General features: G+C 50.2%; 1 protein-coding gene across 1 annotated transcript; it reads right to left on the reverse strand.

Annotated features, from left to right (window-relative positions):
* Positions 1-431: 431 nt before the first annotated feature.
* Gpr26 (G protein-coupled receptor 26) lies at positions 432-17,421 on the reverse strand. Its single transcript, XM_059250563.1, has 3 exons — positions 16,754-17,421; positions 8,640-8,753; positions 432-669 (listed from the first exon to the last, which is right to left on the reverse strand). Exons 1-3 carry the CDS (start codon positions 17,419-17,421, stop codon positions 432-434), a joined length of 1,020 nt encoding a protein of 339 aa, XP_059106546.1.
* Between the last annotated feature and the right edge of the window lie 228 nt (positions 17,422-17,649).

Here is a 17,649-nt window from a genome sequence, read left to right on the forward strand (position 1 = left end):
TTAGATCTGGGGCCAGATGGCCACAGACAGCCTCACTTTCAGCATCACTGAAATGTCCCTTGGAGCATGGAGCCCCATGACCAGTGGTTAGCAAACAGGTGAGCGTCATGCCCTACACCTGCCACCAGCACTCTGTGTCCTTGACAGTGACTAGCCTACCATCCTTTGGGAGGCCTTTGGTGAGTCTAAATGCTCAAAACACACTCCCAAGAAAAAAAGTCAGGACATGGCCCGTGGCCATCCTTTGGTGATGGGACAGTCTGATAATCTACCCTGGAAGAGCCAAGAAGCAGGCCCCAGAACTTGTTCAGACATCAACAACACTGCAGTCACCAGGCAATGGTGGCAGTTCATGTCCATCCAGGAGTCCCAGCCCACCTCCCTTTGCTCCGTCCACCTCATCCTGAACTCCCCAGCAGGAGAGTGGTCCTTCATTCTGACACTGGCAGAATATTCTGGCTGTGAGAGTCACCTGTGAGGCCCACAGAACGGGAGCGGATGGAGCGTCTATTGAAGATCCTGTTCAGAAGATCCTTGCAGCTCCTGCGGTATTGGTGTCGAAGCAAGGAGTATACGAAGGGGTCAGATGCAGCCTTGCTGTAGGCCAAGCATTTGGACAGCACACCCCAGTGGGAGCCGATGGGTGCTGTGGAGAAGAGTTCCACCAGCCTGTGGAGAGATGGGAGCGTGTTACTGAGGGGCATGTAACCATGTCAGGTAACCACAAAAGCAATAATGATGCACACGGATGAAAATGATGGCAATGGGCATTGATTAGGCACATACTCTAAGATATGACAAGCTCATGTCCCCAAGCTCATAAGGGTCATCAACTCTAAAGGCAAGATTTAAAGCCAGTTCCACCTCTGCTTCTGACCCTGGGCTAGTCTTTACATTCCGTAGGCCCTGCATGTCTTGCCTGTAGAGTAAAGAAGTCAGATGGGCTTGTTTCTGTGATCTTTTAATCCATGAGAGTCCAATTTGGCTCTGCCTCAAACTCAGTTCCGCCTTTCTGAGGAGTCTGTGTGGGAGGGAGGGCTGAGAAAAAGCTTGGCAAACTTTCTGCAAAGCTCCAGGAGAGCATCTGCCAGTGAGCAAGAGCTCTTCTTAGGACTGGGGTCCTGATGGCCTCTGATGACAGAGCAGTCAGGAGACCTGAAAGAAGCCTTCATCTGCTGAGGAGGGCAAGGGAAGATCCATCCTGTGTGTTCAAGGGTTCAGTTCTTCGCGTTCTCCTGATAGCCATGAACCTCACTGAGCGGTGTAAACCGTAGGCTTCAAGGATGATAAGAATTCCTGGGTCCTCACTCCTACCCCTGATCATCATTACTCTCTCCCAAGTGTTCCCAGCCCCACAAGTCAGACTTGAGAAAGTATCTAGCATTAGCATAAGTTCAAAGAGACCCACAAAACTCGGAGTTTAGAGATCCTAAATCATCTCTCCTCCACCCATTGTCAAATGAGGAAGTGGAGATCCAGAAAGGAAAAGGGTCGCCACAAGCCTAGTGTCTGTTTCCACCCAGGTTCTGGAAGCTGGCCACCGCCTGAGACATCTCCAGGAGAGCAGGCAGTGGTGGCCCTCAGCTGGGTGGGTTGCTTGGGAGAGGACTCAGAGACAAGAGGGACAGAGGGTCAGCTGTGACTCTGCTGTCAATTTGGTTTTCCTAGAGTGTTCTTGGGGTTGAGATTGCGCGATGGGTCTTCGTTCGAGTCGGTTGAAGGAAAGGACAGACTCTGTGTGGCATTCCCCACTAACAGACCTCATCCAGAATGGATCTCTAGTAAGTCCGTTCTGAGGGTTTACTTGGCTTATACTTCCATACGACTGACTGTTCATCATCCAAGGAAGTCAGGATAGAAACTCAAACAGGTCAGGAACCTGGAGGCAGGAGCTGATGCAGAGGCCATGGGGGGGGGGGGGTGCTGCTTACTGGCTTATTCTTCACGGCTTGTTCTATCTACTTTCTTATAGAACCCAGGACCACCAGCCCAGAGATGGCACCACCCACAATGGGCTGGGCCCTCCCCCATCACTCACTAATTAACAAAATGCCTACATCCTGATCTTCTGGAGGCATTTTCTTAATTGAGGCCCCCTCCTCTCAGATGACTTTAGCTTGTGTCAAGTTGACATAAAATTATCCAGCTCTCCATGTGATGCCAAATCATGTTTCCCAAATGGCCTGTATTCTATATATTGTTGAGGTTGGTCCTAGCATCATGGCTCTCCCCAAAGGCTAGGTAGGGGTGTGTGTGTGCATGTGCGTGTGCGTGTGCGTGCGTGCGTGCGTGCGTGTGTGTGTGTGTGTGTGTGTGCAGGTACACATATGAATGTGTGAATGCATCCATGGAAATCAGAGAACAACCTTAGTGTGTTCCTTCCTCAGACACCTTTCACATTTTATTTGGGACAGCAGGGTATCTCGCCGGGCTGGAACCTCACCAAGCTGGCTAGGATAACTGTCCAGCAACTTTGTGGGGAACTGCCGGACTCCATCCCCCATTTTGTCCTTGCTGAGGTTACAAGCAAACACTGTTCCACCCAGCTTTTGACATGGGTTCTGGGGCTCTGAACTCATGATTTAGGATTGTGTGGAAAACACATTGCTGTTTGAGCCATCCCTCCAAACTCTCCAAAAGAATTTTTTTAAATGATCAATTATCAAACCATCCAGCAAGATCAAAAGTAGTACTATGGGGCTATGTAGGGTAAACTTATAGTATTTGATTCCCACAAACTTTATCTGAGGTCTGAACCCCCTCAGATAATTTCCAGTTTGTGTTTCCTTTGGACCCAGCTCTCACTGTGTGTGCTCTCTCATCTCACAATGACCCTGCAGAGAGGGCCTCATTCCCATCTTACAGATGAGGCCATTGAGGTCCAAAGAGTTTGAGCAGCAAGCCAGGGTCTCCAGCCAGAGAAGTGCAAATCCACCCTCTAAACCTGACTAGAGGCCATGCTGGGACCTGGATCTCAGCATTGCAGGGTGATAAGAAGCACTTTAGGGACCTTTTATCCCCAAGAGGCCCTTTCCATGAAGTCACGATTTGCTGTTTTAAACATTTGTCTCTTGTTGCCCCCCATAAAACCTGTGACAAGTTCTGCTTTAAAGACATGATTTGAACCCTGGACTTTGGGTACAGAGACCTCATGCTTCCTGGTTCCAGGCTGCCTCATGGGCTCCTGCATTGTTTCCAGCTCCACAGTGTGCCTGACACCTTTGCTTTCAGATACTGGAGGTAAGGCAGCACGTGAGATACTCTCCGTACTTCCTCTGCCCATCACCGCTCCTCATGCCTTTGCTCTTTCTGTTCCTGTCCCTGTCTGTCTGTTTCTCCTTGTAACATTCTGCACACACAGACACACAGACACAGACACACAGACACACAGGCACAGACACAAACATACAGGCACACACACACACATAGGCACAGACCCACAGACAGACACACAGGCCCAGACACAGACACAGATACACAGACACACAGGCACAGACACAGACACACAGATACAGACACAGACACACAGACACACAGACACACACACAGAGTGTATGTTCATTAAAGTGCAATGCAAGTCACAGAACATTGCTTGGGAAAATAGCCCAATTATCTTCAAGGCTTCTGGAGACTCAATCTGCATATGTCTGCATATGCAAAGGCCTGTGAGCTCTAAGCGGATGCTTTAAGCTTTTATGAGACATTAGAGTGGAGGAGTCATTTATTAATAGAACATTAACAGTCAGGAGCCACCTGCACATTAACCTCTCTCCCCTCTCCATCATTCCATTACTCTGGAAAGCTATAATAATGGGGCCATCAGATCCGCAAATGCCTCCAAACCTGATCCTGATGATTTACAACAACTGTAATTATTTGTAAGTATAGATTGCTACACAGACGACGATAGGCTTGCAATCACTTGAAGACATGCAAACATTAATTCAGAAAATATTTCCCAAGAGCCTATGGGTAGGAATGTGCAGTGGCCCTGAAGGCCCTGCCTGGTCACTCCAGGAACAGTCTAACTGACCCAGAGCTCAGAGGAGCTACGTGACTAAAACAGAGATGTGCCAGGCCTCCACTAAGAGCTCTCGCAAAAAAAAAAAAAAAAAAAAAAAAAAAAAAAAAAAAAAAAAAAAAAAAAAAAAAAGAAAAGAAAGAAAAGAAAGACGGTGCCCGAATAACACCTAAAGCCTGGCTTCCACATGCACACACATGAACTGGCACACACATGGACCTACACATACACATGCATGCATGCATGCACACAGCAGATAAATTGAATTTTTATCCTACTTATTATCCCAGTAGAGAAATACTATGAAAAGAATTGATTGCATTGTTTTGTATCATGCTAAAGTCTTGGAAGTTATAAACCTGAAGTAGGTGCACCTTCATTTGGACGGGCAGGCCACCCATGTCTGGTGGCTGTCGTGTTAGAAAACACTACTCTAGACCCGATTCATGCTGTCTTCTCTGCTTCAGCTATTACTCCTCCTCATGGAGTAATGACCCATGGCCACACCCACCTCACAAGCTTTGTCCAGTAGCCTGGCCAGGAAGCTCCCTTCTGTCTCAGAGCCCTGGGTTCTGGCCCTGCCGGATGGAATGGGTCTGACTAATTACAGGCTCTATTGGCAGGGCCAGGGTTCCTACCGGGGGCTCTTGAGGGTCCCTTGAATTCACCTTTCATCTTCAGGGGAACTTTTATAGTCTGCATAGAGAAGGTGCTGGAGACACACTTGACAAAGTCATGGGAGGTGAGCGTGAGTGCTGTCATGAGAGGTTTGCTTAGGGTAGTTCTGCATACACACAGAGAAGACAAGTGATGAGGTGATCAGATGGGGTGGCTTCCCCTGATCTGGGTTCTATACTGGAGGAGGTAATGGGGTGGCTTCCCCTGATCCAGGTTCTGTACTGGAGGAGGTGATGGGGTGGCTTCCCCTGATCCGGGTTCTATACTGGAGGAGGTGATAGGGTGGCTTTGCCTGATCCGGGTTCTATACTGGAGGAGGTGATGGGGTGGCTTCGCCTGATCCGGGTTCTATACTGGAGGAGGTGATGGGGTGGCTTCCCCTGATCCAGGTTCTATACTGGAGGAGGTGATGGGGTGGCTTCCCCTGATCCAGGTTCTATACTGGAGGAGGTGATAGGGTGGCTTCCCCTGATCCGGGTTCTATACTGGAGGAGGTGATGGGGTGGCTTCCCCTGATCCAGGTTCTATACTGGAGGAGGTGATGGGGTGGCTTCCCCTGATCCAGGTTCTATACTGGAGGAGGTGATAGGGTGGCTTCCCCTGATCTGGGTTCTATACTGGAGGAGGTTATGGGGTGGCTTCCCCTGACGTAGGTTCTATACTGGAGGAAACAAGGCCTTCACTCCCCTAGAAATGCTGCTTTTTCTCATGCAGGATGGACAGTTTTGTGAATGTTTTTTAAAACTCAATTACATTAACTCCATTTGAATCTGCTAGCAATATGACTGAAACATTATTGCCTGGGCACTATTGGAAGGAAATAGGCTATAATAAAAAAGGGGCAGAACAAGGGAGGGGGGATTGGAAAAGGGAGGGAGAGAGAATACACTAGGAAATGAGATTAACTCCGAGAAAAGCCTCCTTGCCGAAAGTGGGAGTCACACTACTTATTCTCTGAGGATTCAAGTTCACCTCCTCAGTCCATGACCTCCCTTCACTCTGAGGTCAAAGGGGAAGGATCTCTGTATACTTTCTTTCTCACCCACATTTCCTGACTGGCTAGATCACCTTCAGTCTCGGGGTGTCATGGGGACAGAAGATAATGGCCCAAGAATCCATACAAGCATGTCTGTGTCACACACTCCAGCGCTCCACATCCTTTACCTCCAGGATACCACACTGTCTTCTGGGGGCCCAGAGAGGTGAGGGCACCGGCCTAAAGTTGCCTAGTAGAAGGGTAGAGCTGAGGAGGCCTCTCTGTCTCTCTATGTTAGGTCTTATGCAAAGTCCTGATCTAAGCCAGCTCTGCCTTCCCAGCTGAGGTATGGGTTGAGATCACAGCTTTTCAGTCAGGGTGATTCTGGTCCTGGGGAACACTCGACAGTATCTGGAGACTTGGTTATCAAACTGAGAACACTAGGGAAGGATAGAGGTGTTCCTGGTATCCAGTTGGTTGGGACCAAGAAGCCCATGGTACATCTTACAATGCATTGGGCAGCCCCTCTCTGCCACGAGTCATCTGTGTGCAACACAGCGACAGTACTGAAGTGTAGTGCAAAGTTCCAGAAGGAAAAATCGATGACTCTGCCCTGTCCTGTGGTCGGACCACCTAGAGACCCACACGCATAGCTCCAAGTCCTGTGTTCACAGTGAGAGACAGACTGAGTCCGGCTCCCCACGAGGAAACACATACCGTGGAGGGCAGTGGGTGGCACTGTACTTAGGCCTGGGCTGTCTGAGGAGGAGAGGAGGGGGCTAGAGAGGTGAGCAAGAATCCCTGTCTGACTGTTTGTACGTTCTTGTGGGTCCTGTGGGTGAAGGACCGGCTCTCGGCCTGAAGAAAGAAGTGGAGGTCATGACTGAAAGTATAAGCACCCAGGCTGGGCTCTGTGTAAGGACAACTGGGGAGAGCAGAGAGGGCAGTCACAGTTGGCTTAGCCTCATGGGGAACAGGAGGCTGGGGAGCAGTGAAGGGGATGCCCATCTGGACTCCTGCAGTGCACTAGCTGTGTTCGCTCTCTCTATCTCTCTGTCTCTCTCTGTCTCTGTCTCTCTCTTTGTCTCTCTCACACACACAGACACACAGACACACACACACACACAGACACACACACAGAGACAGAGAGAGAGAGAGAGAGAGAGAGAGAGAGAGAGAGAGAGAGAGAGAGAATGAGCTCCAAGACTCAATCAAAGCTCCCACCTCCAAGTCTTAATAGAACCACTGTCCTTTGTGATCTCCCAACTTCACAGATCACAGAACTACTTAGGATACAGGGCTGTAGGATTCCACCCCACCCACCACCACCAGTCGACAAAGCAGCTTGGGAGAGGGAAGCAAGAGGGGAGGGAATTCTTTTCTTTCTTCCTTTGTCTTTTCTTTCTTTCTTTCTTTTTTCCTGACTGACACTGGCATGGGCACCTCTCACAGCCAGAGCAGGCTAGCCTCAGCAATGCTGCTCCCTGGTGCCAGTGAACTGCAGCCCTGCCTGGCTCTTGGTGCTCTGGGAAGAGGACAAACAGACAGTCACTGGCCTCACAGCACAGCCGCAGCAGTGGTGGCCTGCCTGGAAGGGCACGGAGAGAAATGTCTGCTTTTATTTGAGTGGCGGGGATTTCTGAAGTAGACCGTTCAGGGACTGGCTACCCAGGACAGCGGGCAGTGGGACCCTGCACTGTGCAGTACCTCCCTCCATCTTTCCTCCTTGTTTCTTCTGTCCAGCGCCTCCTGGAGTATGAGTGTGGGGTGAAGAGTGGGAATGAAGTTATCTGGAGATAGAGTGAAGAGCCTTCCACCATGGGGTACTGAGGTTAACACATAAGCATCTAAGGCTGATTACGGAGAGTAATGCAAAGGTTTTCCCCAAATCCAGTTGATCCCTTATATGGAACAGCTGGCCTGCTTCTGGGTATAAGACCAAGAGAAATGAAATGACACTCCCACAGGTAACTGCATGCTGTATTTACTGAAGCACCATTCATAGCAGCTGAGGCAGAAACAACCTGGGGCTGCAAACAAAATGTGGAATTGATACACAACAGGATGTCATTCGGACAAATGGGTGGAGCCAGAAAACACGATGAAACAACCCAGACAGGTGCCACCTGTTGTCTCATAAAAAACATACCTTAAAAAGCCCATCAGAATATGCAGCAGTGATGCTGAGAGATGGGATGAAGGGGATGATGGAGGAAGGGTGGATAATGGGCATTAAAACAGATATGATGAACGTGTTTTCAGACTCTACACCCCAGTGCTGGGGGGGGGGGACTGCACTTCACAACAGCCTGTTACATAGGTTGTAAATAATGAACAGAGAGGTCCTTGGAGGCTCCAAACACACGGTAATGACAAGGAGATGGGGAATAAATTACCCCAGTTTGACCAGTACATGTTGTGTATGTGTAGTGTGATTTCACAGAATGCCTCATAGGTTTGTGCAGTGATTATGTGGTAATCAAAATTGTGAAAGTTTTTAGAGGAACAGGACATGTTAACTACCCTAATTTGATTATTACCCATTGAATACATGTATTGAATCATCAGGAGGTACTGGTAACTATGTGTAATAAAAATGTTAATTAAAGGGCTAGAGATAGCTGAGTGGCTACAAGCTCAGACTGCTTAAGAAGAGGACCTGAGTTCAGTTCTCAGCAGCTCACAACCTCCTATAATGCCAGCTCCAGGGAACCCCAAAACTCTCTTCTGGCCTCTACAGATACCTGCACTCACCAGTACCGACACACAAACACAGACAGACACAGACACATAATTCAAAATAAATCTTTAAAATGTTAGGTATTGATCAGGGAGAGTCAGAGGCTGAAGAGAAGCATTCAAGTATTCATTCTCAGCCTGCCATTCCCTCAAGAAAGACATGTGGCCAAGAGGGGCCCCCCTCTGGCCCTCCAAGCCCTGGTCCTCATTCACAGGTCAGCTTACCTGGTAATCACATAGGGGGCAAAGCACACGAGGAAGGTCCCTATGAAGGTGCTGATCTTTTTGGTGGCACGCTGTCGCCTCCGCTTCTGTTCCTCCAGACACCGCTCCCTCACACTGTACGAGACAGAGAGGAGAAGATAATTCATGGGGTGGCCTGGCCAGGACACAGGGAGGTGCTATTCATGAACTCAAACAATGGATTCTAGGCATGTGGATATGAAGCCGGAGACCCAGGGTCCCAGTCTTATGCCCTTGGGCAAGCTGTGTGACATTTCCAAGGTCATTATTTGTAGTGTAATGGCATACACTACATTTTATTGATGTGCTCTCTTATAGACAATGTAACATAGTCTATATGTTACAAATGGGATTGTTTGAAGAATTAAATGCACAGTGCACAGTGTTCTGGTTTCCTTTCTGTTTCTTCGATATAGACACCCTGACCAAACACAACTCAGGAGAAGCAAAGGGTTTATCCTGGCTCACGCTTTCATGAAACAGCCTATTTGGTGGAAGGCAGGAACTCAAGCGGCTAGTCACATCACATCTACAGTCCAGAGAAAGGATAAGCAAACAAAACCACGCTGCTTGCTTGCCTATGCCGCCAGCTTTCTCCTGCTTCAAGTTCAGAACCCTCAGCACGGGGGATGGTGCCACCCTTACGTCAATGATTCATCAAGACAATCCCCCACAGATATGCCCACAGGCCTATCTGATATAAATAATTCCTCAACCGAAATGCTCTTCCCAGGTAATTCTAGGTTGTAGCAAGCTGACATTTAAAACCAGCCATCACACATAAAGATACAGAAGATGTATCGACTGTAGAGTTGGATAACGCAATGAGTACAAATAGACAGGAACTCACGTTATCACTGCTTATGTCACTCACTGATTCCCCTGCACAATCCTGGGGGCGACACTCTGTGTGGTGTCTTTTATTTTTATTTTTACCATCTTTAGTCCTACAGGGGCTATTTCCCTGCCTCTGGGGCTCACCTATTATGACGGTTGGTGTTAATTGTCAACCTGACAGAATCCAGAACCACCTGGGAGATGGACCTCTGTGCTTACCTGGGGGAAATTACCTTGATTACATCCATTGACATGGGAAGACCCGTCTTAGTTGTGGGCATGTGCAGTTCCTGGCACATGATTCCTCCAGGGACTGAGATAGGAGAAGCTAAGTGACAGCCAAGTCCTCTTGACTTTGAGGATGTAGCTTAGAAGATGGAGTCAAGAGCCACTAATGCCTCTAATCACACCCTATTCCTGCTCCACTCTGCTCTAAGCCTTCCCTGAACTGATCTCTCTTCACCAATAGAAACAGGGCATTACAGACAAGGAGCATAGGAAAGCAGCTGTGCATTGGTAGACAACTCAGCTCCAGGTTCCAGAAGCTCTATCTTGTAGCGTCCAGTATGGACATAGGTGAGCAGAGAGGGATACTAGAGGTGGTGTCGCCCAGCAAGTCACTTGGCAGAATCCGGCTTGGGTTGCAGTGACTTGCCCCTGAAGACAGGCTGGCCTGCTCCACAAAAGCAAGCAGTAGAGAAAAAAGTTCATGAGCTGGATCCAAGTATGTTGTTAAAGTAAGGGCCACCCACTGCTTCTAGGAGAGTGAGCATTTTAATCCCTAAATCTCTCCTCAACAGATTTTCTCTCAGACGGACAGTTTGGATAGATGGATCTGGAATCCTTGCTGGGTCCCCTCTTGATTTCTGCCTTTACATAAATTTATAGAGTTAAACACTAAATTGGGGCTTGGAATCAAAGTTTCCCACTGTAGGAAAAAAGTGTTGTTCACAACTAACACTACTAATTATTTTATAATAATTAATACTAATAATGGTCTGAGTCTCTACCGCGTGTCATGCTAGATTCTGTGATGGAATTTCACGTGTGTTACTTTAGTTGGTACTCACAGTGTGTCTAGGAGCCAAGGACGATGTCATTACAGTCCCCATATTCGAGAGAAGGACATTGAGGCTCAGGAGAGTTAAGACATTTGCTCAGGATCACACAGCACATTCACACGGCTCCTAAATGGTGACTATAGGATGGTCAACACTGGATCAGGCACTGCCACTGTTTAGTGCTGAAAGTATTCCATCCTAGACAGTTTCCAGGGAGCTAGCCTAGTTTCTGAGGGGGATCCTATAGCTGAGAATCCTTCATCCTCCTGAATCCAGACCAGAGTCTGGAACCAAGCTCACCCCTCCCCCTAAATAAACAGACTATCTGTGTCATCACAGGGGAAGTCCCATGGCCTGGCATGTGGTGGGCTTGAGGTCACTGAGCTCCTGCTCGACCCAAATCCCCAGACTTCCTGACCATGTGTGGATTTCTGTAGCATTTTCCACTAAGGCTCATGGGCTCCCTGTGATGTGAAGCCTGTGGTTGGAGATCTGGGTACAGGGACATGACCAGCTCAACTGTCTTGGTTTAAAACTCAAAGTCCCTCATCTGGGAGTCTCAGGCTAGGGCAGAGAAGCACAGTGGTGACCACAGAAGCAGGAGGCTCAACGTTCCTCTTCACAACGGAGGTCTGCGTGCTCCAGTGTTCACAGATTCCCATGGATCAGCGGTGAAGTGCAGATTTGGGGTGTCAGCCATGTCCCCTGAACCATCACACAGCATTCTTCCATGACAACAGAGGAACATTCTGGCACTCAGTAAGTAAGCATGACAAATTCACTCAAAGGACTCCGCAAGGGGACAGGAGCCCCTGTGTTCCTGTCAGCCCTCAGGAGCTTTAGTGTGAGAGTCCTCTTAGGTACACTGCCTTAGGAGGGCCCTGCTCTCCTAACTCTGTGGCCTCAGGGAAGTCATCAGGCCTCTCTGAACACGTGTCCCCACTCAACAGCGCTATAAGTAGACCATTATGGGCATAGACATGACTCACTGACTAGTAGAGCACTGAGAGATGGAGAGCTTCCCTATGCTCCCCCAAGGAGTCAGGGTTCTGATGAGGGGCTGCAGCCCCTTCCCTGTCCATAACCGAGCCTCTCTCTTCCAAAGCATGGGGAACTTAATGTTTATAAAGGCTTTGGGAGTCAGAGAGACAGACATTTGAATAACTGAAGGAAGGGAAGGCTAGAACTGTCGTGGGACTGCTGCTGTGACTCCCCCAGGCTGCACAGATCTTCAGAGATCTGCTCTGTTGTCTCTTCAAGGACAGGCCAAGCAGAAGGCACTTTGCAGCTGGGGCTCTTCTTTGGCCTTTGCTTCTTGGCTAATAATCTAGTAGTTAACTGTGAAGAGCCAAGGTTGGACTCCCAGATTCAAATCCAGGCACTTAATTATGGGGTGGCTTTAAGCAAGTGATACAGCCTCTCTCTACATCAGCTTCCTCATCTCTAAAAATGAGGGTAATGGAAGAACCTGCCTTGTAGGGTCACACTGTGAGTGACTGAATTAAAATATGGAAAGTGCCAAGAACGGTGGCTGACTCAGTGAACACTTAGTGAGCTTTAACCAAACTATTCTCAACTCAAACACTCACTGGAAAACTGTATACTGTGGTCCAGCTCTGCCTTGGACCTCCAAGACACAGGGTTTCCTCTTTCTGTAAATGTCCTTCTTGTCCTATGCTATGTCCACAGGAGAGAGGCAGCTGTGGCTAGGGACTGTGCCAGGGGTATTATGAACTAGCATCATGCCACCTAGCACTGAGTCCTGAGTTGACTCTGTGGCCCACTTGGGGCTTACAGGGACATCACAGATTCTAATGTGACATGCCAGTAGAACACAGAGAGTGTCTGCAGAGGGTACTCTGCCCCAGGGCCATGTTACTGCTGGGACAGAACAGTAGACTCTGCAGCATATGCCTACCCAAGCTTACAGATGGGGAGACTGGGGCTTAAAGGAGTGAAGGACCTGCCTGCCTTGAGAATCGGGTACAGGTGGGACTTTAGACACATGGGCACTGACTACCAGCCCAGCACTTCCAGTTAGGGGTGTGCCACTCCTTCCCTGAGCTATTGTAAAGGATAAGGCTGAAGCCAACTCTACCTTTCCTTCCTGGGCTCTGCTGTTTCCTGGGTAATAGTGCAGTGGTGGCAGGAGGTGAGTAAGCTCAGGTGGCCCCATGTTTCGGGAAGCAGCTTGACCATCAGCTTAGCACCCCCGTCACTTAGGTATGAGACAGCTCACTGGGATCTCAGAATGATAGGATCACAACCCCACTTGCTGTCATTTCCGTCACCGTGGCTTTGCAACCCTGAGATCCCTGAAATCTTGTGTCCTGTGAGCTGCCATTGTGGTTATTCTCAGTTGAGTACCCAAGTGGTTTAGGACATGCCTAAGAAACATACCAGCAGTTTGGGACAGAACCAGACCTCATCTCATATCTCCTGACCTGACTCCAGAGCATTCCCCTTATCCTCACTGCTTCATGTGGTCTGACTGTGGCACCCAGAGTCCTTGAACTCCTGGACGAAGTCTGTGATGCAGAGAACATGAGGTACAAAACTCACTTAGGAAACCCTGATTGTAGTGTGAACATATGTGCTAGCCTGGAGTAGGAGTAGGGGGTGTCACAAGATTTGAGACCAAAGCAGATAGGCTCTCTGGCTTTCTGACATGTGAAGTCAAAGAGATGTACTCAGCAGGCTCCAGTAATAGCAACTCTGGAAGTATCTAAACAGTGATAGAAGCCTCTGAGATGGCTAAGTCCTCAATGATCTGAGATGTCCATTGTCCTACCGGAGCCCACACTTAGAGCATTCACAGGCTGGTCCCTGTTGGTTTTCTGGCTTTTAAGACATGAGACAAAATGTCTGATGGTGAGAAAGAGCCCTGAGTTTTCAGTTAGGATGCTGGCGTTATCAGTCCCCCTCTGAGATCTAGCAAATATGGTCCCTGCTCTGGGCCCTATATGTGAAAGCTGGAGCCCACACCTTCTACTTTAGAGTAAACTCCCAATTTTCTAGGGCACATAACCCTTGTCCAAATACCTTGATTCTGTTTCCAAAATACATGCAGACCCCTGGTCCCCACCCAAAGGTGGGCTATACTGTAGATGTACTCAGTTCAAGGCCCAAGGAGCACCACACATACATGGAACATGACTGTATGACTTTCACTGTGCTCATGGTCCAAGAGAGGCACCTCTTGTGCTGGGTGGAGTCAAGAATGGAGAAGTAAGGTAAGTGGACCACTTAGTGTTCTCTAGCCCAGATGAGGCTAGCCTCCAAAGAGCCTGTAAATCCTAAATTTGAGCCCCACTTTTAGGAAGCATATTTGCCAAGATAGGGGGATTAGAATGCATTCCATGTAACCATCTGTAAGGTAAACTAGAACTTCTAAGCATCTACATAAATAGTTTGTATGCCTCTATCTGCCTGGTTGCTCCATCTATAAATCTCAAGGACAGACTTGGGTGTGGACCTGATATGAGCTACTTCCTAGAGTTCATCAAGTGCCTCTCTTTTGGGACCAACTTCTACCTCTGTAAAGTCAAGGGTCCAGTAAGATTCTGCCTCCTTGGCCAACTTCTGACATCCTGCAGAGCCAGCGCTCAGCCAGCCCCTGTGGTCGTGGTTCTCAGGATGTTGAGGGGTTAGAGATAGACCGCAGTAATACTGTGAGGAAGTTCTCATTCAGTGTGTAGGGGAGAGTCTCTGTCACCAACAACTTAGCTCCAGAAAGCCATCTACCTGGCATGGTGAACCTGGTTTGGGCTGGAAAGAGGGCACTGGAGCTAGGCCATGAAGCCTGATCCGCTGTACCTGGCGGCAGCTGAACAGGTCTAACTAGGGCCCTCCTAGAGCTTTGACTGGGAGAATTGAACGACAGACACTGGGCAGGTGGAGAGCTGAGCGTGGACCAGATACCACAAAGTGAAACATGCTTCCCAAATGAGGTGACTTGGGAAAGGACCACAGAACAACAAAAACAGGAGATGCCACTCTGGGTCTCAGATTTAGAAAAGAATCCTGCTGTTTAGGTGGTGATTGTAGCAAAGGGGTAAAACTTGCCACTCAGCCTCCAGGAAAATCAGCTACCTCCCGTCACTTTCTAACAAATGGTACCTGGGCTCCAGGCAACACAAAGCAGGTCTCTTAGCTAAATCCTGGGGTATGCGGGGGTAGCTGGGATGACTTCCAGTGAGCTAAGACTCCACTTGCTCCTCCGGCTGTCCAAACTGACACCCTAAGACTACATAGGTTCTTGGCACCAAAGGATGTCATAGCCTGGGGTGGGGCAGGACTCCACCACAGCCTTCAGAGCTAAGACCACAGCTTCTCAACTGTGCCATTGAAGTGACAGCCAGCCCATCAGCTGTCAGGGAAGCGGACTGGCTGTCGTATTCTGTGGAACCCACCTCCCACACTCCTGCTTGAGACCTCTGCAAAGGACAGTTTGTGTTCACCATGGAGTCCACGGCTCTGTGACCTGATGGAGCTTCCTGGAGAGTCTAGAAGCAGGGGCTCCTCCAAACAGCCCGAGGCTTAAGTCAAGGTTCTCTAGAGAGCTGACAAGGGCCTGGATTCCAGCCCAGTGTCTTTCTTTGCTTATGGTACCCCTAGATACTCTCTGTAGTTCTGACCTAAAGTCAGAGAGCCAGGCAGGAGGAGAGGAAGCCCCTGCCCCTAAATAGAATGCAAAGTGGCATCTACCCTCCTCTCTGGGGGATTAAGAGCAGAGATCAGGCTTTCCCTCTCTCTAAAAGAACTGGCTCCTCTGGGGCTCCACTTCTCTTTCCCTCCACTGGGAGGCTGGGTGAATGGGCTTTCTAGGACTAGTTCAAGTCTGCAAGAGTTAACACTTGCCTGCATCCTCACAAGCTGCCCCAGCCCCAGCCCTGGAGATGGCCCTTTCCAAAGTGAAGGATGATGAAAAGGAATGTTTCTGCGAGAGCATGGCTGCAGACTTTCTCCTGAAATGACTCTTTGAGCTGCACAGACCCAGGCAGAGAGAGCTGATGCAAGCACATTCTGTTTAAGTTTCTGTGGGGAAGATTTTATGTAGAGAGGACTAGAGCAGCCTGTCATAGGGAATAACTGCTCAGAGGGGGACAGTAGACACACTCAGCCATGCCCTTCCAATGCGCAGGCATGGTGAAATTCAGAAGCTGCTTATTGCTCAAGGCAGGGAAGCCCCCCAAGGGGCTTTTGCTCAGACTAACATCTTCTGTCTGTTTGCTGGACCCTGTAAGGCTAATACACATTGGAGTCCACACTCTTCCCTACCCCAAGGCTTCCTGAATCCTGGGGCTCTGCTCACACATAGAACCACAACTTTCCATCACCAGCGCTCCCTGTATGCTGTGTCTTCTGTGCCAAGTGGACTCCTAAGCTCTTATCTAGACTCCCGGGAAGCAGAGAGGGAGCCGGCTTTTAATGTATATAAAAAGGCAGAGGCCACGGAAGCACCCTCCCTCTTGATGTTCTAGTCTCGAGAGGAAAGATGAAGTGAGCCCAGGACAGCCTGATGGACAGTTCTCTCCTTCTCTCCCTAAGGGACATCAAGGACCACAGAGGTTCCCAGCCAGTTCTTCCGTTTGCCCCCTTCAGTCTTCTCCTGAGAAATAGTGGGTCAAGAGGATGGAGATGGGTGGACAGGCTTAGTTTCAGGAGGCTGAGGAACAAATTCTTGAAGGGACCTTGAGGCTCCAAGTCTACAAGACAGGGGACAGAGCCCTCAAGGGAGGCAAGACAAGCCCAGGCCTTCAGGACCTACCACAGGGCAAAGGTGCTGTGGATCTGTTTGATGGGGACTCAGGCACACATACAGGGAGATCAAGAAGCACCACACCCAGGATTACAAGGACCCAGAGGAGTAACAGTACAGTTTGAAGAGTTCTTAAGGGTTTTCTAAGCCTCTAGACACCCCCTCTCAGGGCCAGATCCAAACCCTTCCCAAGCTTTGCACACTGAACAAAGCCCACTGCCCAGGATGCGTATAAGGAGAAGGAGGAAGTTCTGGCTGGGATTTCAGTCCGGTGCTTCAGAAAGTGAAGCTCTGGGTACCATTTAAACAGCATCTGCCATTCCACCCTTGCTTAATGCAGTGAGGTGGAAAGAGGACTCTCCCACGGCCCTACCCTGGATGCTGGGACCTTCCCAACTCACTACAGTGTCCCTAGAGCCATGGATCAGGCCTCTCACCTGGGGTGGATGTCCACCAACAGCACGAGCGTCTGCATGGTGATCACGTCGATGCGCTTGCAGTGGAAGCGGGCCACCTTGAGCACCTTGAGGTACGTGAAGCAGAGTACGATGAAGGAGAGCAGGAAGCTAAGCGCATGGAAGGCGCTGGTGAAGACAGCAAAGCGCAGGCGCTCCTCCGGCCGCCGGCTGCACAGCGTACACGAGGCATATAGCTGGTGGAAGCCGAGCCAGGACAGGGCGAGCGCGGTGGCCGGAAAGGTGAGCGCGTGCAGCCACGTGTAGGCCACCATGAACGCGGCATCACGGAGGCGCATCTTGGCACGGTAGCTCAACGGGAAGACCACAGCCACCCAGCGGTCGATGCTGAGCGCGGCCATGCTGAGCATTGAGTTGGCGGCCAGGAAGGTGTCGAGGAAGGCGGCCAGGCGGCACAGGCGGTCCCCGGCCGGCTGCCGCTGTGCCACGACGCCGGCCAGCGTGAGTGGCATGTTGACCACGGTGCACAGCAGGTTGCCACACGTGAGGTTGAGGGTGAAGAGCGCCGGCGCCTGGCGGCGAATGTCAGCGCTGTGCAGGAGGCAGAGCAGCACCAGCCCGTTGGACAGCAGCGACACGCCAATAGTGCCCACCAGCAGCCCCGCCAGGCCCGCGTCCCACGAGTTCATGGTGCGCGCCGGCAGCTGGCGCTCAGGGCCCGCAACCCCGCGCCGCCATGGCGCAGCCTGCTGCCGCCTCAGCCCCTAGGCGACACAGACGCCCAGCGACCCCTGGCCCCCGTCGCCATGGCTACCCGGAGGGCGTCCAGCAACCCAGAACCCCGCGCCAACCCCTGGGCCAGCACCTAGGGACGCAGGCACCCGGAGCCCCGCGCCACCTCCCAGGCGAGCACCTGG

This window comes from Peromyscus eremicus, chromosome 1 (genome assembly GCF_949786415.1).
Source record: "Peromyscus eremicus chromosome 1, PerEre_H2_v1, whole genome shotgun sequence".
Classification (NCBI taxonomy): Eukaryota; Metazoa; Chordata; class Mammalia; order Rodentia; family Cricetidae; genus Peromyscus; species Peromyscus eremicus.

Coding starts and splice junctions, on each gene's coding strand:
- Gpr26 (XM_059250563.1), bottom strand. CDS start 17,421: ATGAACTCGTGGGACGCGGGCCTGGCGGGGCTGCTGGTGGGCACTATT. Junction 8,754..16,753: donor TTGGTGGACATCCACCCCAG/GTGAGAGGCCTG, acceptor TGTCTCGTACAG/TGTGAGGGAGCGGTGTCTGG. Junction 670..8,639: donor GCCCCCTATGTGATTACCAG/GTAAGCTGACCT, acceptor ATCTCTCCACAG/GCTGGTGGAACTCTTCTCCA.